The 22,874-nt window shown below is 36.7% G+C and overlaps 1 protein-coding gene across 1 annotated transcript in view; it reads right to left on the bottom strand.

Annotated features, from left to right (window-relative positions):
* VAV3 (vav guanine nucleotide exchange factor 3) overlaps nt 1-22,874 on the bottom strand; it is a gene marked incomplete at its 5' end in the record, with an annotated part of 162,607 nt that overhangs the window by 16,360 nt on the left and 123,373 nt on the right. The window contains 5 exons of the mRNA XM_084266232.1: nt 1,189-1,276; nt 1,947-2,063; nt 3,769-3,803; nt 8,332-8,397; nt 14,233-14,369. Coding sequence (XP_084122358.1) covers nt 1,189-1,276; nt 1,947-2,063; nt 3,769-3,803; nt 8,332-8,397; nt 14,233-14,369 — 443 coding nt within the window. The remainder of the gene's footprint in view (nt 1-1,188; nt 1,277-1,946; nt 2,064-3,768; nt 3,804-8,331; nt 8,398-14,232; nt 14,370-22,874) is intronic.

Here is a 22,874-nt window from a genome sequence, read left to right as displayed (position 1 = left end):
GCATTTATTTCAAATAGGGTCAGGCCAAGCATAGATTTCTGCCTGATTTTCTACCACTTGTAGGATGCTCTTGCTTTACAGAGTACCAGTGGTTAAATTAAAATAATTTCTAAGGCTTCTTGGTTTCAAAGCTTATCTCCCTGCTCTTATTTGCATTGTCCTTTTTTTTTATTGTTTCATAGTACTTAGATATGCATGCAGGTAGGCTGCATCAGAAGTATAATATACTGAACAAGCTTCCTTTTACAACGCATCACAAAATGCTTAAGCATATTTTACAAATACAGGAAGGTAATTTATTCAGACATCTTGTATTTATGAGTCTCATCCAAGCAAAGTGAGCTACCAAGAAATTTTCACATACAAGTTCAAAAAAAAAAAACCAAAACACAAAAAGGACTTTCTTCCCAATACAAGATAACTCTGACATAACATTGAACACTTAATTGATCTGGGCCACTATACCACCAAACTCCTTTCTGGGAATGAGCTGTGTTGGAGAGAGAGCCTATGTTTTGTATGTTATTACTATAGTTTGCTAGTGACTTGTTTGCTGCCACAGAGTAGCGGAGTGCTTTAATTCAGATTAATCAATATTGACTCCAGATTAGTGTTATTCCAACAAGGATAGCTGAGCTATGAGCAGTTTAGAGAGCCCCATTCTCTAGCTGCACTTTTTTGCCTGGTCCACCAGGACGAGGAAGACCAGCCCTTCCCAGGTTTTTCTGAGCTGGCACAGCTGCACCTTACCCTTCTCCCTCTGTATTTACACAGCAAGAGGCATCTTTATGTTCAGCAGCACGTGTGTACATGTGCTGGGCTGGCAAGGAACTCCCATCTGCTACTCTCAGTGATCATTACAACATCGAGAAAGATTTCCTAAGATATCATTTTCCTTTGAAGATTCAGCCTAACTCTATAGTGGGGTGATGCATGGGATTAAAATTCCTCCTCTCCTCTGTATCACTACAAAGAATACAGTCCAGTCCTAAATATAAATATGTAGTTTTAAGCACATAGTACCATCACCTAGAACATACGACTCAAGCGTAAAGCCAGGTTCTATTAGCAGGTTTGGACACAATTCAAGTCTTTCACAGCCTTTTGTAATTCCACAAAGTAAATCTCACTAACAGCAATGGCTACATAAAAAAATCATGCATTGTTAAACACCTAATCAATATTTACCATTAAATTTTTAAATTTTCTGTTTTCTGCAATGTGGAAAAAGCCATCTCTTGTTAAAATCTTGATGTGCTTCACTTCGTTGTTGTACCTGTGGGCAACGAATAACTTATGAATATAAATGCGGTTTTTAATCAGACACAATCAATAAATTACCTGAGGACATGCCCCAATAACACCACACAAATAAATTCTTAAGACAAAACGTATATCTATGCCAAAACAAAGTTGACACCTAATTAACTAGGTGTATTTATTGCAGTACAGATGAAGAGGTAATGTGTATTCAGAAAAAGTCACAACTGACTGCTCATTCTAATTGGGAATCCCCATATATTTCTTACTTGAATATTGATAATGATAAACAAGATGAAAGCAAACAAGACCCTCACAGCAATTTGCATTCACAGAATTTATGAACCGTTATTTTACTGAAATGTCAAAGCCTTTTGCATCTCAGACAAGTGCTCACTGAGGTCAACAAAGCATTCTTACTTACATTACACTCCAAATGCTTACTCCTATCCAACATATCAGGCCATTTTTGTAGACCTCTTTGCTACACCAGCATTATAAACCATTGCCAGTCTTCTACTACAAATCCTAGGTATTTTTGTCAGCAACTTCAGTTGACTCTCTTAAAGGCTGTGTTTGATTACATAAATCGAAAGGGGGTTTTATTTTCCTTATTTCAAATATTATCTAGACATAAAGGAGAACAGGATTCTCTTACTTTCTGAAAGAGATCTTATTCCACTTACTTAATACTAATGGCATATTCTCCCGACTCCTTGGTCCTGTGCCGCACCAGGTAAGTGCTATTTACCCTGTTAATAAGCTCACTCTCTGCTTGCAATCTTTCCATTGCTCCTGCATACCTGTAATATAACAAAACAAGTTGCCTGTTATTTTTTCATGGCTACAAAGAAAGATCTATCAAATATGCTATATAGTGTCCCAGTATTTTGCATATGATGTGGACCTAAAAATACTTCAATTGCAACTGAATACCACTTCCAGGACTTTGAATGAAGAATAAATAGTGAAAAAATTCCACACTGGGAGGGGGTGGGGGTGTGGATTCTTAATTAGTGAAGTATTTGTGCACACACACGTTTAACACAATGCCTGTTAAGGAAAGTACTTGAGCCTGAGAATTAGCTGAATGACTCCGGACCTGAACAGCTCATAAATCCAGATGTCTTTCTGAATCATGTGTGGTCCACAACCTTTGAACCTCTACAAGTTCTAGTGAGATTTACCTTAACATAGTGGAGAATCAGACATCAGTAGTATATTAACTCAAAATAAGACCTATACAAAATTTTTTTATGTATAAAAGCACAAAATTATTCATAACCTCTAAAGTATAAAGGGTAAACTAAACATCCACAAGAGAAGAAAAAAACCAAACCATTCAGCCTGTTTCCAAAGGTAAAAGATCTGATGCCAAGAGTTGAAAACTAAGAAATAAGTCACCAATTCTGCAGCCTGACTGCATAAGCAGATTTATGTCCTTGCTCTGCTTTGCTGGTTTGGGTGAGACTTCGCAAGAGGCTGTCAGGCATTTGTTTTCAAAACTAGAGGTTAAACTGTTAACTGAGGAAAGTGACCTAGCTTCCAGGAAAAACATACTTATTTTACCATTTTAGAAAAAGTCTAGAAGTGGTGAACATTACAGACCACTTACTGTGTAACATTTCAGAGAAATATATCACTACCAATTAGACTGAACTTTAAATAAAAGTTATTTTACTAAAAACACCAATGAACATATATTAGGAAGCATATTATAAAACACATGACTTTTTACAGCAAGTAAGTCCTGGTACTTACTATAAGTACTACAAATCCTTAGAAGATAAAGGCTGATACCAGTGACACTTTTTTCTAACAGAATTATCAATCAATACATAAAGTAAATTTTACAATTCAACTTAAAATACCAATTTTTAAATATTCAGCATTCTCCTTGCCTTGTTACGAATGCTCAATAATCGTTTAGATCTGATTCTGATTGCACTTTTGGCAAACTAGAGTAAGTCAGAACTCCTGTCTAAATGACAAAGCATAAAACTAGTGGAAGAGCACAAGCGATGCTTATTCTGTTCTCTCAGAGCCACCATGTCTTTGAGAAGTGAGCTGAATTCTAGTAAAGAGTTCACACACTACCTACGCCCCAGACCAGCAGTTTAGTTTTGATATATTGTCCTTGAAATGCAGAAGTACTCATAGGATAGGATGTCTTTACGATGTATTTATTCCTTCTCTTCCCTCACTTAACATGCAAGATCCACTTGCACACTTCTTATTATACTGCTCTCTTACTATTCTATTTCAGATGTCTGGGACTAAGGCTGCACAGCTACAGACTTGTAAACAAAATGTCAAAATCATTAAGCACTTTATTACATCAGAAATGCTTTTAGGCAAGGCATGGTGTTGCTTTCCCAAACCATTACATAATGACTTCTTCAGAAGCCTAGAAACGTTAAACCAATAGAAATTAAAACATAATAAACACCCTTGTCTTTCTATAATTGCTTCTTTCAGAGATCCTTTTAAGACTAGACAGGGACTCACCACAGTTGTGAAGAGTAGTCTACTGGTTTAGGAACCTAGGAGACAAAAAAAATACAAGAGGAAGAGGATCAATAATTTTTCGTAATCAACACAAAACAGATAGCATTGATCTAATTGTCAATATCCAGATGAAACAAATCAAAAGAAACAGTTGATATAATTAGTCTGCAAGTCTGTTTCCTTTCAAAGGAAGTTGTAATAAAGGACAAATATTCCATACCATTCTGGAAGTAGTACAGAATCCTCTTTGCTCAGACATTTTTTTACTTAATAGAAGTAAAAAACCTTAGTTTTTCTGACAGTGTCTACATTCAGGTTTCATACATAAAATACCCTAATGATACATATTGTTGAAAAGCATCATTTAAGTGAGCAAAAAATTGACAGTAACAAGTATAAAATTTGCTTCATATATTGACTAAAAAGACTGTCTACTAGAAAGTACAGTGTATAATTATCTGATAGATTGTACTGTATGACCTCTGTCTTTGACTTGGTTAACTCTTGATTCTCAATTTCAACTTTAAAAAATAAGCAGACTACAATCACTTTGCAAAAGGGATGCTACATGTATACATAAACCTCCTCATACATAATGTTTATACATGCACAAGATGCACGGTGTAGCAATCCCCATGAAAACAAGCATTTCATCTTGACCATTTTCCACCAGTGTATGATACTTCAGTACTACCCTACTCTTCCAAAACAACCAGTGATACTTGCAAAGTGCTGAAAAAATTACTTTAGTGCAAGCTAAGCATGCATTTTGCAGACCTACAACCTAAGGTCCTATATCCTAGATAAACAAATGATTATTTTTTCCCCTTCCACTAAAACCAAGGATTTTTTTTTTTTTTGAATATTCTGAAATCTAATAGGGGAAAAATTACAGTAACATTCTCCTCATTTTTATTAATGATGTATGGAGTGCCTTCAACAGAGACTTCCATATGCAGATCAACCCAGGAAGCTATTACTATACATGCCTCCGCACTTAATCAAAACAGAAATCAATTAACTATCTCTCAAGTCTCTAGACCTGACCTTGAAATCAATTCCAGCAATGGGGAATAAAAGCCCCACAGAAATTCAAGCAAAAAAACCCAAGCCCAACACAAACCCCCCACTTCCCTGCACTCAGAATGTTCTGCAGTGAAAGTTGCAGGAGTGAGGTAACGCAACGCGCACGTTACGCTGTGCGAACCGTGATGGCGCACTCCAGCAGTGTCGCTGACACAGGAACATGCAGCCTTCGGACCCAAACATAGGAAACTATGGAGCAATTATTGAACCCCTCAGAAACTAGGTAACAGCAGATGGTTTGGATTGAGGGAATGTAACACAGGGTGCAATATTTACAGCCACTTGTGTTATTAACATATCCTGCAGTGTCCTTAAAAAAGGCTCAGTTACCAGAATGCAAAATTACTGAAACAAGTAAGAATTGTTACAATTTCAGCAATTTAAGGCTCTGATCTTCAAGCTAAGAAGCCTCAACACTAGGGTTATGTAACACACTCCAAATGCTTCACTTAGAACACTGGCTATGTATTTCCTTCAATAACATCAGACTTTTATCTTTTTATAAAGATTTTTTAAAAAAAATTAGATTTAGATTATGTATTAAATTAGTATCTCTCCTACCTTCTCTTTTTCCACAGAAGTAAACAAAACTTTTCAGATTTTTGTGATGGGATAGCTTTGGCTAACTTTAAACTGTAACTTCTATCCCTGCATCATTAAGATTCATTTCCATGATCCAAAATTTGCAGAGTTCACAAAGCTCTTCCTTTAATGGTCACTCAAACTAAATACATCACCACTTACTTGAATGCCTCTCAACCCAAGACTTATCTGGTAAAATTCTGAATTTCATAGGACCGCACAAATCTTACACTTTTTCTAAATAACAAAGCAGATAGTAGTGTGGAACACATTAACATTGTCTGTCATACAACCAGGGTCACATGTCCAGCTTACACAACAGTACATCTACCCAGTTAGTCTAGTTAAAGAGAGAAGGAACCATGCATTACTCCCAAACATGATAGACAAAGAGCTTTCAAACAGTAGCCTTGGCAGTGCTGGTGGTATGCAGACCCCTCTGAAGCGCTGGGGGCCTAACACAGCCAGGTACTGCCACTGATGGTAGCAGTGGCACTTCACCTCCCTACAGCTCCTGATGGTGTTACTTGAGCACCTCTGCTTCTAATGGAAAGACTTGGAAAACAGTTAACAGATGCTGACTATACTCAGAAAGAATTCCTATGAGAAATAGTTTAGCAAAGTGTCCAAGTGAGACATTTCAAGGTCAACTAGACACATGACATGCTGTGAGATATCTCAATAACACATCTATGTATTACTGAACTATTGAAAGGTGCATCTGTGGAATTGTACCTTTAATGATTGGTATTATCCCACATAGGGCTAATTAAACAACACTCATTCTATCAGAAGCAAAAAAAAAAAAAGAAAGAATAGTTTAAAAAATAAACATTCTTAATTTGTCAAGTAGGCCTATTATGTTGGAAAGGATATAAAAAATTCAAAGACTATTTAAATCCATCCTTCAGAACATTTAATCAACAAATTAGTAGTCCTTTTCATTATTCTGAATGGACAGATATACATATATAACAACTGATGTTCATTGTCATGAAGTGCAGTAAAATGAAATGTTATTCCAGAAGCTCTTGGATCATCCTGTGCTATATAAATAGTGCCTCTACAGAAATGAGTCTGGGAGAAAGCTAGGAAGAACCAGATATTACTCAAATGGTGCAGAAAATGCCTGCTGACATGTACTACTTATTACAAAGAGGAAAAAAAATTGTTTATAGATACATCTGTGAAAAGTCTGGAATATAGATATTCTGGAGCTCAGCAGTTTTTCATTCAATATTCATTTCTAAAGTCTTTTGATGTATGTATTTTATGCTGTTTCTGGGCATTTTTATATCAGCTAGTTGTAAAGACTGTTAGACTTAATAATAACACTAAAAGTTATAGCATGTTTAAAACCTGATTGATGTTTCAGTATCTTTAACTGCATCATTTATCATAGTAAGATGTTTGTATTTCATCCTTCTAAGTTAAAAATGGTGAGACATCAATTTATCTTTTTTTCTGATCACAACACCAGTCAGTAACAGGTCATGAATAATATTTATTAATTCTGTAAAACTGCATTATTTTTTCAATATTCCTCTAAATAGTGTAGTTCTGCTAAATTTAGCAGAAAGTTTTATCACTAGAAAGCAATCTCCCAACACCCCAGTAGTGTTTTACCTAACTTTGGATAACCTTCCTCCTCTGCTTTTAAGTATAGTAGTGGTTCCTAAAATGTTGCTACAGATGTTGTCAACGATGATGTACAACTGACTGGGTGGCTCCAAGAACCCAAAGACAATACATAGCAGGTACTAGCCATGCCTAGGACATCAACAGAATGGCATGGCAAATCCACAATCTCTACAATAAGCAAGGGGGGAAGGGAAGAAAGCTAAGTTCATGTAACCTTTTCATCTTTATTCCAGAGCTGTTTCCTCATCCAATCTAACATACCTTTTTCCTACAAACATTCTGTGCATCTCACTTCAGACAAATTTCTTAAAATGCAGAGTACTAAAGATGTCTCAAGATACACCAAGATATGTATAATCTTTAGGTTCACATGTATTTTTTTATAAACTAAGGCCCAATATAAGCATTAAAGGCTTATCAAAATGCAGTCACTAGTATCTCATTCCACATACTTATAAACCATTCAAGGGGCATATCTCGATTTCTGTAGTAAAAGCAATTTATTAAGTCAAACTGCTGCAAACCAAGTTAAAAGATGTTAAAGCTGTCACAAAGCAAAGTACAGAATATGATTCACCACTGGTTTTGTGAGTTTACAACATTCATCTCAACAGAAACATATAGGAACCTGATGCAGTGTTATAGAGAACGAAGGAGCAAGCAGACAGTATCTTAAGGCATCACATCTACATACAAAACTTTAGTACATATTATGAAACAATTTTTCTTATTATTATTCTGAACCTTCCTAGATTGAGAACATCCTTGTGCGAAACAAAGGCAGGTAAGAACCTCAATAGAAGAAAATCTATCAAGCAGTCTGAATTTAAAGTTTTATATTAGTTTTACTCTTGCACATTTTTAAACTCACTACTTATGGTATAATCCCTCTCTCTAACCCAAAGTGACTTGGGAATAGATTAGAACAGCAGCATTTTCACCTTAATGCTGGGGAAGGGAGAAAGTGCACTTTCACATAAAACCTGTTTGGTCTGAACTCTGGAAATATTTTTGGCAGTTCAATTTATTAATATTCCCAAAAGTTAAATCTGTTTCTCAAACAAGTTTTCCTGACATGTCCTCTTTACATCCAGGAACTGTATTAGAATGCTATATTTTAACCTATATTGAACACACCATGAAAACACAAAGGAACTAGAAAAAATATGATTTTTGTAAGGTAAGATTAATAAAGCAATGGTATGAACTAGGCAGTTTTCCTGTAAGATGACAAACAGCATAAACAGTACTTACACATGGGCTAGGCTTTACTGCATCGCTTGGGAAGAATCCAAGCTCTCCTGTTGTTAGATTTCTGCCCTAGAAAAAAACCCAAAGTTTTCCATTTTTGAGACTTAATGGTGATTAGAAGTAAATAATAACAGATGCACAGAGATTTAGGACAATACAAAATGTTAATAGTTGTGTGGTTTTGTTGTTGGGGTTTTTTTATTATTTACATACTTATGTAATAATTACAGCTAGTATACCCAAGACTCCTGAGATACGGGATGCAGGAAGAGGGCTCAGAGCCTGGCTTGTGACTCCCAGTCCTGTCGATGTGTACCAGTGTCCAGTATCTTCATTAACACCAGGTATCTTCTTTCAGTTTACTTCCTCCTCCGTTGGCATCACTCTAGTGAGAGCTGCCACACTGCAACATTACAGGTCCCCAAAATGACCACAGAACCATGCAGTGGCAGTTTCAGCACCAGAAATATCACACTCTCTGCCACAGAAGCTTACTAATAACCCATCAGCCAATTCAGACACAAAGCTCTATAGTTATGGGTTTCCAAAATGACGCAAATCATTGGAAATCTGGTAGGCACGAGAATACTAACAGAATTTTAAACCAACTCTCTGTCTAGGATATATTCACATCATGTTGTAGACATGCCCACACAGCTGTGAGACCAGCTACAGAAATGCATCCAGCATCCTGAAATGCATCCTGAGCCTTTTATGTAACACAACTGCTGCCCCAGAGTTGCAGGGCTGCCAATTTACTCTGGGGTTCCATGGGTGAAAAGTAACCTGATCACCACAGAGCCAAGCCTCAGCAGCTCATAATTCACCAAAAAACCTCTCCCAAGGAACCTCTGCTCAACCAGACAGAGGAGCAAAATATAATACCCTTCTAGCCCTAGTAAACATTCAGCTGTGACCATGCTGACCACATTTTTCAGAGCTAAAAATCTCTAAACACGGATAAATAAAATGAAGGCATCAAAATGTGTATTTTGGCAAATAAGTGTTTTCATTTAAGAGACTTTTATAAGGTACATAAATGACTAGTGTCCATTAAGCTTAATATAGTGATCATAAATACAATATACGGTCAGCATTTGGCAGTGAGTAGGAATGAGTATTTGACAAGCATTGTAATCTTGACATTTACATTTATTTTTTCCTTTTGATAACATACCCGACCGTAAAAGCTAAAGGAGAAGAGTGCTCCAGAAACACACACGGCATTTCACTGGGCTTTTAGCTCACTGTTTCTGGAAAACTAAATGTGTAATTGCACCCTAATACTGCCACATAAAACAGAATTCACCAAATTTCACACAGGGTGGAGCTAAATGGACAAGCAAGAACAAACAGGTGTTTATGAGAACCTGAAAAGGCTCCAACGCGGGCTTCCCACTGGGTCACAGCCTCTTTCATGTGTCTCCACCTGCTCCACTGTGGGGTCCTCCACAGGCTGCAAGCGGGATCTCTACTCCCCATTATGGGTTGCAGGAGGCAACCTGCTCCACCATGGTCTTGTCAACAGGCTGCAGGGGAATCTCTCTTTCTGGCACCTGGAGCATCTCCTCACCCCGCTCTTCCCTGACCTTGGTGTGTGCCAAGTTTCTTTCGTCCTCTCACTCCCTTCTCTGGTGGCGAAAAGCAGCCACTTGCCTTTTTCTTCACACATATGTTATCTCAGAGGCACTATGGCCATCGCTGATTGGCTCAGCCTTGGTCAGCAGTAGGTCAGTCCTTGAGTATCAGATCTGTCAGACCTAGGGAAAGCTTCTTGCAGAAGCCAACCCTCCCTCCACCAAAACTTTGCCACGCAAACCCACAACAGACTGTGATACCCAAAGCACAAGAAATGACTGGCTGCATCATTTTCCTAGGGAGATTGTTACCACACACAGTGACCTCAGTAATCACCATCTTAACCATATGTACAGAGAAGTGCAGAGGCAGAGGAGATAAGCAGTTAAGCAGTATTTAAGCTGTAATATGTTGAATAGCAGTGATATTAAACAAAGAATCACGTGCAAACAAGTGTCAATCTTACAAATCTGAACATGTGTTCAAAGCTTCCTTGCCCTCTTTCTCTATACCTGCTTGAATACAGGTTACCTTTTGCATCCATATATTCTCTTAAATTCATATATCCCTCAAATTCAGGCTTAATTTATTAACAGAGCTCTGACAGTCTCCCATTCTAAGGGATACTTATTTACAAAACTGATATTATCTGTGATATACCAAGTGATACCACAGTCAAGACGACCAGACACTGATGTATTAATCAGAAAGAGCATCTGAAGGCACACAACTGACCATTAGTTTTATATATGCCCTCCACCATTGCTATTCATGAGAAATATTTATATGAAGTGAAAGAAGCTGAGAAAGAGGACACCTCATGCAACATATGCCCACAACAACTAGAAAGCAGCCAAGGATCAAAATTTGATGAACTCAACGGCAAGACTTCTGTTACCTTCTGAAAGTGCAAAAAGGGACATCAAGTGTTCAGTAGTGTGTCATAATGTCTATAGTGCTTCCTCCTGCAAGTGAAAAATACAGTCTGGATACTTCTGGGATTTATCTCCTACTAATTTTCCAGTAATGTATTGGCACACCTTGAAATCTATAATGAAAGGTAGAATATATATATAATATGTATACATAATAAATTATATAAACTAGAATATATATATTCTAACTAAAGTATTTATTAAATGTAGGTGTGCATATGAATTCATATATGAAAAGGCCAATGAAGCCCTTCAGTCCATTTCTTTCAATGACAGTCTCAGCAAGACTAGAGGCTGATTCACAACTCCAGTACCTACTTTAATGAGGGAGTCTTTTTGAAGTTGACACATTCACTCTAAATTTCCAGACTGCTGCCTCCTACTTAGCTATGCAATGCCTATTAACTTCATTGGACATGTACAGAAGTAGAACTCGAGGATAACTGACATTTAGAAGCCATCATTTCATTCACCCATTTTTTCCTTCTGTTTACTGCAAAGCGTGGTGAAGACAGGAAAGAGACAGACAAATAAAATCACAAACCAAATTACAAACCAAAAGGAACAAAAGGCACTTTCTAAAAGCAAGTTTACAGTGCTGCCTCAGCAACGTTTCAATTTTATATCATAAGTATATTTACAATATACTTAATGCCTTTTGGCTGTTTACATCAGAATCACTAACTACCAAAGCATTAGAAAGTGCATCTATAATCGCTAGTATTTGATATGGATTTAATCTGCATCAAAGTAAAGCTGGCTTTGAAAAAGGAAAGAATGAGTCCAGGAAATATCTGTATTCTTTTGGCATACTTGAGAACCTCAGCTGCCTGAGGATGGCAGGTAATTGCAATGCAAACCTGTAAAACTAGAATTACATTATAACATTGCGGCACCCCTGAAAGCCTACCCTGAGGTTAAGCAGGTAGCAATTTACTCAAACCAAATTCAGAAGAGGTGAGAAATAGTCACATCTATAATAAAAATCTGACTACTTCAAACTTGCACTGCTTCAGCTAAAACAACTAATAGCACTCTGGTTAAGGGGTCTGCAATTCCCCTTTAAAACACCAACTTTTCTCTACTCTCTCCCCCAGCCCCTCTTCCTCTCCTTATTTCATTCTGCATGTGATGTTAGCCAAGCACCAGCGTGGCAAGCAGCATGGCTTGTCTTGCCCCTTAGCTAAGCAAAGAAAAGTAATCATGCACAAGGGGATGCATGAGTATCAGCATAAGATCATCTTTATATACAGCCGGGTGTTTACTGAGGAGAGTAAAATAACGCGTGACAGTATCAGCCACCCTTTATTACACATTCTCTTTGAAGAAAGCTTAGGTTTGGGACGATACCAATGAAGAGGCAGCAAACAAATTCATGAAATTCAGAAATGCTTATTCCAGTCACTGTATTGTCTCTGATGGCTCAGGTTGCCTCTCAGAAAAGCATCTTCTGTTTCATAAAGAAAAACACCCCATACTTCTGTTTTCCAGACTGCAGAACAGGTAGATTCATGTGTGTTTATGGCTTTGAATTACTATAGAACTTATCACTACAATTGCTATACCATCATTCAAACATTAGCTTAGCAGAATTTTAACATCTACCAAAGCACACTTCTTCACATTTACACTGTAACTTAAGCACTGCTTTGCAACTTGTGCTATTTGATGTACTGTAAAGAATGAAAAACACTGTATTTAAACCACACATACTTATCAATAAATGCACAAATTTCTAAACTGAGCAGTGGTTGACTTAAAAATCCATTCTCACATTAGTCCTGCAGGTCAGCTGTAAATTACTCTGAAACCCGTCTTGAGTAAAACTTTTACTACAACTGTGGTTTGTGGTGCTTTTCATATGCGTTTAGAAATGCAGATGTCATTATCAGGTTCACAAAAATCTCTATTCAGCAGCCTGTGACAAGACAGTTTGTGAAGAAAAAAAAAAGTATTCCTGAATGATGGTAACTGAAATGACAATTTCCATTAAGATTCAAATCTATTACTAAGGATTCTAGGCAAAAAGCCTCCCAGGCTTTCCAGTTTCTGCTAGTTAAACACAGTGGGATTCTACCTAAATTCTTTAGCATGAGAGGTACAAATAACAGCTAAGTCAAATTCCAGTGGATTGAGTTGACAGATGTATATGAACATGCCAACAGAATCAGTACCACAAAATGCTAATAATTCTGGCTTGTACTAAGCATATTAGCCAGATGATTATCTTCTAGTCAGTCCAAAGTTAAGAGTGTGCTAAAATGCTTCTCTGGATCAGAACCTACGACCTTGCAGAACCAAACCTTGCATATAAAACCATACAGGCCAAAATCTTCCTGACAAGATTTGGCAGGGAAAAAAAAAAATTAGTGCTACAAAATATCTATTATCTCCAAAAAACCAGGTATGATATTCTGGGGGGGGACTGTTTGTTTGGGAGGGTTATTTACATATTTTAAAATAAAGCAAGTCTATATTTATGACTTTCCCAGGTCGAAAGTTGTTCAGGAGGATGCAGACATACTTGATTCAGTGTGGAGAGTTTAGAGAAGATTCAATTGTAACTTAAACCAAGGGAAAAAGAAAAAAGGGCACAGGAGAGGGAGAAATATTACCTAAATCATGTAACTGACCAACCAATCTTTATAATTATATTCTTTTTTCTTTTAATAGCAAAGAGGAAAAAAAATCAAAGACAACCAAAAAATTACAATTGAAGACAATGATCGATGTTTCCAATTGTTGTTCTATTAATATCTTAAAAGTTCTTCTATTTAGCTCTATTTATTCAATATTATCAGTAGTACATAAGATTCTAGTCCAATCAAAATAAAGAAAAATGAAAACTTCTGTAATACGCTTATCTTAGAAATGAATGCAAGACACCATTTTGAACTGTTTACAGTTCTCAATTAAAAAGACATTTCAGTAGCAATAGTAGTGATGTGAATCATGCAATACTGAGTTTTGCTGAATTCAACAGAATGTACTTTTTCCCATGTTCACACAAAAAACCCTCTCCCCTATAAATCTGATCTTTGTAACTGGGTTTTGGCAATATAGCTTTTAGTTCTACTACATTATGAGAAGCGGTGACAGAAAATTCCCAGATTTTGCTGTTTATATGCCAAACACTCTCCTTAACTTCCTATAACTTCACTGAAAGAATTGCTACCAATGCCATGTGCGGATTTATTCACTGCAAGAGTGAAGCTTTACACAATATAGGAAGCACTGTCACTTACAAGTAAAAAAAGTTGTATTAGACATTTGAGTAAAACACAAAGATATCCTTTTGTTGTCCAAAAAGGAAAAAAATTACAAGGGCAATATATCAATAATAATTGAGTATCAGGCACTAATGGAACACAGCCACTAGATGATACAATACCTGCCAGAATAAGCTGTGTGCATCTCCGCTAATTAGTTCAATAGTGTCCCCAATCTGGATATGCAATGGTGGACCATCTTGTGGCTCTGGCTGTGGTATCCCACTGTAGTTTCGGATGGCTTGCATTTTTGGTAAACCTGAACAGGCAAAAAAAATGAAACAAAACATAAATCAGTATCAATTTTCAGTTAATGACAATTTGTAAAATCTGAAGACCACAAAAGCAATCAAAGAGACACTATGTCTTTAATAGGTATCTGACTAAGGCACTAGAGCAATGCCTTACTACTATAGCATGTGTAACTTAATAGAAAAAAATTACTTTGAAAAAGTATCTTTGCACCCCCTTCTTCATTTCACATTTGTGGAGGCTTTTTTCTTGATACGTTCACCCCTGGTTCTGCCTAAGGTTCAAACGTTAAGACTATCTTCACAGTTCAAGGCAAAAATTGTGATGAACTATTAAAGGCACCAGTGTGGATAATCTCATCAGCTTTAGATGAGTATTACCAAAAAGCCTACTGTTGATGTGAACGTGTCCAAGAGTAAGGATGACAATCCTTCAAGGCTTCTCATTGTCTTCATATTTTCCCCAAAGATTAGTCACTCTGCCTGTACAAAGAACTAAATCACTGCTTATAACTACACTTCAAGAATCCTCTACAATCAGGTATCAAATGAGGGGCAGGGGGGAGAGTTTCAGCTGGAAAACTGAGAGTACTGTAAATCCATATTCTTATAACTATAATGGCATTTTTTTAACAAGGAAAACACTGAGAGCACTATGGACAACTAGTGTATTGCACTAAAAAAGCATGCTGTGATATTATAATACTTGAAATCAGGTGAGATACCAGCCACTCTATAACAAACATAGTAAAGACTTATACTTTATACTGCTAAGAAAAACATCATTTTATCAAACAGATCTATATTTAATTACTTTCCTTCTATACTTAAATAAAACTCTACATAATAACATCCCTGTTTTTCACTGCACATGGAATGTTAAAAATTGTTACAATTCAGAGGACACGTTGATTTATAATCTTAACCAGAAAGGTTTGGGTTAAGTAGTATTTTGTAATATTTTATATTAATAAATACAAGTAAGAGTGAAAGCACACAACAACAAGCTTGCTTGGCTGCCATGTTTAGCCAGTTTCTTGCTGGAGAGTCACAATGATCTTAATTCTAATAGCAAAGGATCAGCAAGCCTAGAAATAAACGATTTCTGTTGCAAGATCACTACAGTAATTTAGGTGGTAAGAAATGCAAATATTCATCATCTCCTCTAAATTGCATGAAATACAAAATAGGCCACCTTCAATAATTACTATACTCTGTATTTAAGAATAAATACTAATCCAAAGTGCTGATGAAACATTAAGCAAAGTAATAGCAGCTTTTATATTGCTCAACCCAAATGACACCATAATTTTTCTTATTTTTTTTAATTTATCCCACATGCTTAAAATGAGTACCTTATTATTAGTAAGCCATTATTCCATTTAGGTAAATACTCAAGTTTGCTTTACTTGTCAGTTGAAGGTTGTCAGGCTTTCAAACACAGATTCGGCACCAACCAATGTCGCATCTATTGCGTGGCAAATGGCAGCAGTGCTGCATACGAGTATCAACTCCAAGCCAATGACTGTCCAAATGCAAGGAAACTACCTCATCACAATATAAATGACACATTGGAGCTCTGCATATGGAAATAAACTGTAAGCATGCACTCCACTCGCCTTAGAGACACACTTGTAGGTTAAAACAAATGCACAAAAAATTCATATTATGAAACCTTCCATCAGGTGATTTAGTTGACCACACTTTTAGTGTGCAGATACAATATATTTACAACACCACCTTTGAATCAGTCTCATCAGATCACCAAGAAATACTCTCTCGTGCACTTTTCAGTGCAAATCCTGAAATAATCTATAATAAACACCTAAAAAATTACTTCTTATTTCTATTTCACTGATAGTTATGAACATTGACATTTCAGCAAACCCAGACACATCTAGACAGCCTGTACCAGTCAGATATAAAGGCAGTGAATGTGCAACTAATGCATTTTAGTCATTGTATGAAAATATCATCAAAAGGACTTCGTCCCTCTTACATGATTTTAAACATTTTTTAAAAATAATTTTTCCAGGAACAAAAGACTACATGAAATCTTTGAATCCAATGAAAACCAGCACATGCTATCCTGGAATACCAATTTGTCCATGGATAAAAGGCAGTCAAAGAGCTCCAAACAGAATATTCAACTTTCTTTAAAATTTGATAAGAACAGCTCAGAAACAGTTTAGCAGATGAACACTGAGATGGTATACATATAACTGGACAGGATTTGGTCAACCCTTAACCATCTAACCTGTACAAAGTACACAGGCAGGGTGAATCAAGTCCCACCCATCAATACCATGGGAAACAGCTGCTTAGCAGGCTCGTCCTAAAACTAATTCGTTAGCTCCTACTGTTCATTTTAAAACTTTATTCTCCTAGCATTTATAATCCTCTTCTTTCCAATTAGTTCATGGCCAACTTATATCCACCTAGAGACAGCCATCTGAGCAGGTCTTTTCCTTGTCTGCATTTATTTTGCAACACAGTCATAAAGAGCAATCATACCCCTTTTAACCTTCATTTTGCTAGACTAAACAAGCCAAGTTCTTTTAGCCTCCTCTCCTAACAAATCAATTCCTCTAAAGCAATACACTGACTGCTTTACAGAAGTTCAGATGGACAAGGTCTAGATTATTTTTCCTTGTCTATCTTGCCTTTTCATTCTTAATTGGCACATGGATTCATGAGAAATACACTCATTAAGAATTGTGAGTACTTGCTGTAATATAACAACACAGACAAGAAACAGCATGTTACAAAAACCTGAAATGTTTTAAGTGCAATCATGGATTATTTGGGATAGAAAGATTATGTGTTGACTAAAATGTGAAATATGGTAAGCATTAGAGACACTGCCATTGCAATGTACATAACTGTAGTACTGAGAGCACCTGACAACTGCAAAACACTTCGGAAAACATATCTGTCACAAAAATGTTTTTCATTAATATGTTTAAAAGTAGATAAAATTCCAACACAAAAGAAAACCTTAAAATAAAAATTAAAAAGCAAACCAACCCCATTATTCCACCAATAATCAGCCAAAATTTACTTCACTTGAAAACCAGGAAAACACCCAAATTCCTGGGAAAGTCTTCACACAGCCAGGCGCTGGGTCAGAGACCTAACAGAATTTGATGATCTAAATCATAGCTCACAAGAACAGCAGAAAGCATGAAGTCAGGGTTTACAAAGTACCAATTTGCCCATATTATAGAAAAATAAAAGCTTTCATAAATATCACACATTTGAGTATTTCATCTCCTAATCATGAATCAAGGAAGAAGGTTATATGTTAGAATTAACATAGTACACAACAAGTTAGAACAACCATTATGCAGGAAATTATGAAAGCATAAAAACTATTTATACTCCTTACAGCAGCTCTGCATTTATGAACAGCACTGAATGACAGGGTTTCATGCAGAGATTGAAAAATGTTATTGTTTTTTGCCAAGAACATGCATAATGTATGCCCTATGATGACCTCTACCTGTTCTAAATTGATTCCAGCATCTGTTCTTTCCAAACAACACAGAACGTGGTTTACACTCTGGGCAGGGGTCATTTTAACATACAGAACAATGACACAGAGAATAGGAGGTCAAGGTTCAAAGGTGAATTTGTGGAAATAATATATATTATTAGCACAAAGATATAAACCAGCTTTGCCTGCATTGAACATCCATTTCTAGTTAGTATGAGTCTTGAAGGAAGACTTTCTTTCTCTCTAGGGAAAATAGAGCCTATGCACCAAACATTTATAACCTGATCCAAAAACCATGAATGTAAAAGTAAAAAGCCTTCTGACTTCACGAGGCTTTGAACCTGAAAAAATTTTAGACTGTCTGATGAGGCCACATCTTAATGTTTCCAGAACCTCAACAGAGTGACATTTGCCTTTCCTAAAGGAAAGGACATGAAGTCTCACTAATTCTGTCCTTTCACCAAACGAGTGGTTTGGGTGCCTGTTTGGATGTGCTGAACTGGCTTTAAACCTTTTGGGGTTATATTTTTGTAGCTACACAAACAGGGAATGCAGCTTTGCTGGGGAACAGACTGAGCAATTGACAAGCCTTCCAAAAAAATCTCAGAGTAGCTGCATCTCCAGCCTTCTCCAGCCCCCCAACCAGGAAATGAGGGCAAAGGACCCCATAGCAGTACCTCATTGACTCATATTGGATTGAGTATCTGAACACTGACAGTGTCAAGAATTATTTTAGCAGAACAAACCAAAGGCACACGAGCCAAGGATACCTTGTATCGAAATAAAAGAAACCCAGCATTAGTATTTACACCACAGTAAGTAAAGATAGATTGTGAAGGTTTCAGAACAAGGACCATAACTGCAGACAATAAAGTAACAGGGCTATGATAAAAAGAGGAAGAGGAAAACAGATAGATAAGGACAGTAGTGTGAGGAGCAGGTGGACAGGTATATGCATAACCTGAGAATCCATTAAAAAAAACAGCAGCTCTGCAACCTTTTCTGGAAACATATTGGTCCTATGCTGATATTATTAAAAACTGAAGGGAGGCTCTGTTCTGAGCATGGACTACATGAAAGCAAAATCCTTTGGCATTCCCTGCACATTTTCAAATCAGTTCTGCTAGCTTCAGTGTTTAAAATTCCTCTTCCTAATGATTTTGTTGTGGAATTAACAGAAAACTGGATTCTGCTCTCTTGCATTTTTCAAAAGAGCTGTTTCATAATTCCTCATCATTGTCATCTACCTCGACAGCCAGTGGAGGACAATAGTTTTTTGCAGTTTCTTCCAAAGGCAAAACTTATCTAGGACTTTTAAATGGGTGAGAAGATATGAGAACAGCAGCACTACGTAATCACTTATAAAAGAGTTACACTGAGTTTCTAGGGTTGTCTATTAGTGACGCAGAAAAAATTAGGTGTGGGTTGGGGTTGCCTTTTTTTTTACTTTTAGGCCAAGTACTTATGACAAATTACAGAACTCACGTATGTGAAACATGTCAGGACAGTCTTTTAAGTGCACTCTTCAGAGTGGCAATGATTTAAGTAATTATTATTGGTCAATTAATAGAACAAGTAAGTACATAGACATACCTCAAAGGAGATATTTTAATTGAGCTTTTAATTCTCCCAGTTTTAAGTCATTATTTTCCTATGTCGTCATAATTAAAAGTTCTAATTTTAGGTATTGCTTTATAAGCCTCACATTCAGACAAGAGGACTGCGATGCTGACAGTACCTAAGAATCTTCTTTAAATGTTTCACTTGTCTCCTCTTTAGCTGTCTTGAAGTACTGCTCAATAAAGTCTATATTTTTCATACACTAACCACAGCCCCTGAGATTGCTGCTGCTTGATTAATTTTAAGTCCAAAAATTTAGTTGTCAAAATATTTAAAGACTGTCATCACACAGGACAAAGAAAACAAAAAAGGGGGGGGGGTTCTTTTGTTGTTTGGGTTCGGGGTTTGTTTTGGTGTTGGGTTTATTGGGGTTTTTTTACAGTTCTAGCCCCGTTTTCTGTTACCATCCTCCCTCAACTGCTCCTACCATAATAAAATCTTTATTAAGCAGCATTTCAGGTTCCCTCCAGTCCTTCACTATCTGTCAATTTTCCTACAATTATTCAAAGATTCGATAATTCCCCCATTTCTCTTCAATGGTGTATCTATGAAGCTGTATTCTTGGCAGAAACCTCTGCCAAAATGGTCAACCACTAAAATGAAGATGGGTGGGAGGAAAAAATAAATCTGTCTGCCAACAGTATGATCAACAACTTGTTATCAGAAACAGATAAACATCACAGCTCAGGAAGTACTTTTGCTTTTCAGGGTTTTGGAAAGCTGCTCATTAGCAAAAAGCTAATGATCACACCAAACTCAGAACTACATTGCCTATCATAGGAGTTCACTACTAGAAAACTAAACCAAGTCTTTCTACACAGGTTTGTTGTTTTTCTTAATTATGTAGTTTGCTTTGACTAAAGAATGATGCACAGGCAGACACGTTCCCCTGCTCTGAGCATCAGCACTTGACTTCATTCAAATGCTTTTCCAGCAAAGGATAACTCTTTATGCTTAGTGACAATATGAGCAGCATGAGTAAAATCAGCAGCATGAGAACATGGGCAGCGACTGAGGTGGCCAGTGCTCACTGAGTAGCGGCTTTAAGTTTTCAGGTCTTCGAAGTCAAAGCTCAGGCCAGTGCTTCTATAAATACAGCTAGCATTTGTTTTGCTCAGAAATAAGCAATTCAACTAAGAAACTTCAGAACCCAAGCTGAAGTTGTTTTTTTTAATTCAGAAAATATCTCCAACAGAAGGAATTTTCTTACTTAACTCATGAGCAGGGACATTTGGCACATCATGACATTCAATTTAAGGAAACTGGAAGCTTGCCTCTGTGCAAGAGAGAACAGGCACTGCACAAATGCTTCTGAAAAGCCATGTTTTTAAAATTAAGAAGAAAAAGCCATAAGGGCTCCCTTTTAGGAAAGGAATGAAACTATCATTATTTAGATAGGCAATGACCATTTGTGTCATGCCCTTACAAGCTGATTCTGCTCTCAACTCTCAGATTCCCTCATCAGGTTTAAATTTCTTTTTTGTTTCACAAACCAGAAGGCAAAGAAACTGTGAGAATTTGGGGAATTTCAGTGACAAAATGTTAGAACAGAGCAAAACCAATCTGAACATTAGTTAAGTAAACTGTGGAAAGAATCTACTGATATACAACTGCCAACCCATGGCTGTTTGCACAGCAAACATTTTCAGAATCTGCCCTAGGCACCATTCACTCAGTCTTTCCTTAAAATACATATATTTGGTTTTGTACATCCACATATAACTGCAGCAACAAATTATCCTATTTTCAGAAAGTGAAGTACCAAGAACTAAGAAGATCAAGTACCACTAGCTCCAGCTTCGTGTTTCTTTTCTCTTTTAAGCTTGACACAGCTTAGCACGTTAATTTAGAAAACCTGGATATGCCATACATGGGTAACTGTGGATTGAAAATACAAGAATATTCAAAAATAGTAAAAAATTAATGTCTAATTCCAACATCAGGTCTTATTAATTGTACTCAAAACCAGGAACTTGGCATTTAAAACCTGGGCATCTGCAATTCATCCTCTCTCAGAAAATAGGGCTCTCTCCAAGACTGTACTGAAAAAACGTGGAGGAGGACTGTGAAGTTCACTAACTTTATAATGGTCATAGCCATGTAGATTTTACAGTAAATTAAAATGAAAGCTATTTTTCTTTTGCTGACAGACCTCAAGTTCCCTTTCATGGCACATCCTCCTCCAAACAAGGATTAAGGACAAGCTCTTGTGTTTTGTACAATTTAAACTTCAAATGCTTATGCAGGCAACAGGGCTTCCCCTGCAGTGACATAGGCAGCTATCTTTGAGCTCAAGGGATTTGGGAATTGGCTAGATTGCAAATCATCTTTGCACTTTGAACAAATATTAGAAATGGCCAAGTGCTAAATCTCTTCAGCGAATAAACAATAAAGAATAATCAGGTTGCAAAAAAACAGTTTTCATTTGGTTTGACAAAGTAATGAAACCTCATCATTTCAGTGTAGCTGAGTAGGTGAACTGAGGATACAAATTTAAAATTAATGCTGTCTCAAAACTAATAAGCTTCACTATTTTCTTTAAAATTGAGCAAACTAGAGTTTTGGCATATGAATTAAAAAGTGTGGTAAACAAGGCACTGTTTTTTATAAAAGCACAAGGCATGAAAATTAACCACTGTTAATTATCACATCTTTAATGTGGTGCTACAGCAAGGCAAGGCATTCTAAAATGCATATTTGTTCAAACAAGTACCTGCCCTGAGGAGCTACCAACTTAGATTGGGCAAGATACTATAGATGAGCTATGAAGGCGTGTCCAGACAGCAGTAGGTTATATGCAGCAAAAGGCTCTGAAAAACAGGGACAAATCTTGGTAGATAAAAATCCATTATTCCACAGAAGTAATTACTTTGAGCTATATTTTTAATACTACTTGATGCCTGCCCAGGGATGATTCTGCAAGAAGCAGTAAGAAAAGGCTTGAGAATGAGAGTCCTATGTTGGAAAGAATGTAATACTGTGAAATATCATGAATCTTGTACAGGACCCAGGCATTTTTCAGTTGTGGAGCATTCACAGCCTGAATAAATTTGAAAAGAAATTAAGTATGAGCAGACAAACTTTGTCATTTCTAAAAAATAAATACACTGCAGTAAGAATATAATAGTAAAATCTCACCTGCAGTGTGCCTGAAAGCATGGCATGACAGCAGGTAGCCCTACCTCTCAACAAGTCTATTCAGCACCAATGGAATTAGTCATCCTGCTGACTACTGCACACTTCAGTGCACAGACAGTGTACACAAAAATAACAATCACAGCAAGGTGGTAACCATGCACACATCTATGCCACCCAGAATCATGCACAGTTCTCAAACAAAATGTAAAACCATATGCATTGCTGAAAAGCTGAGACTTCATTCGTCAAGTATTGCAAA

This window comes from Gallinula chloropus (assembly GCF_964237585.1).
Source record: "Gallinula chloropus genome assembly, chromosome: 6".
Classification (NCBI taxonomy): domain Eukaryota; kingdom Metazoa; phylum Chordata; class Aves; order Gruiformes; family Rallidae; genus Gallinula; species Gallinula chloropus.
This window is presented reverse-complemented; position numbering and strand designations above follow the sequence as displayed.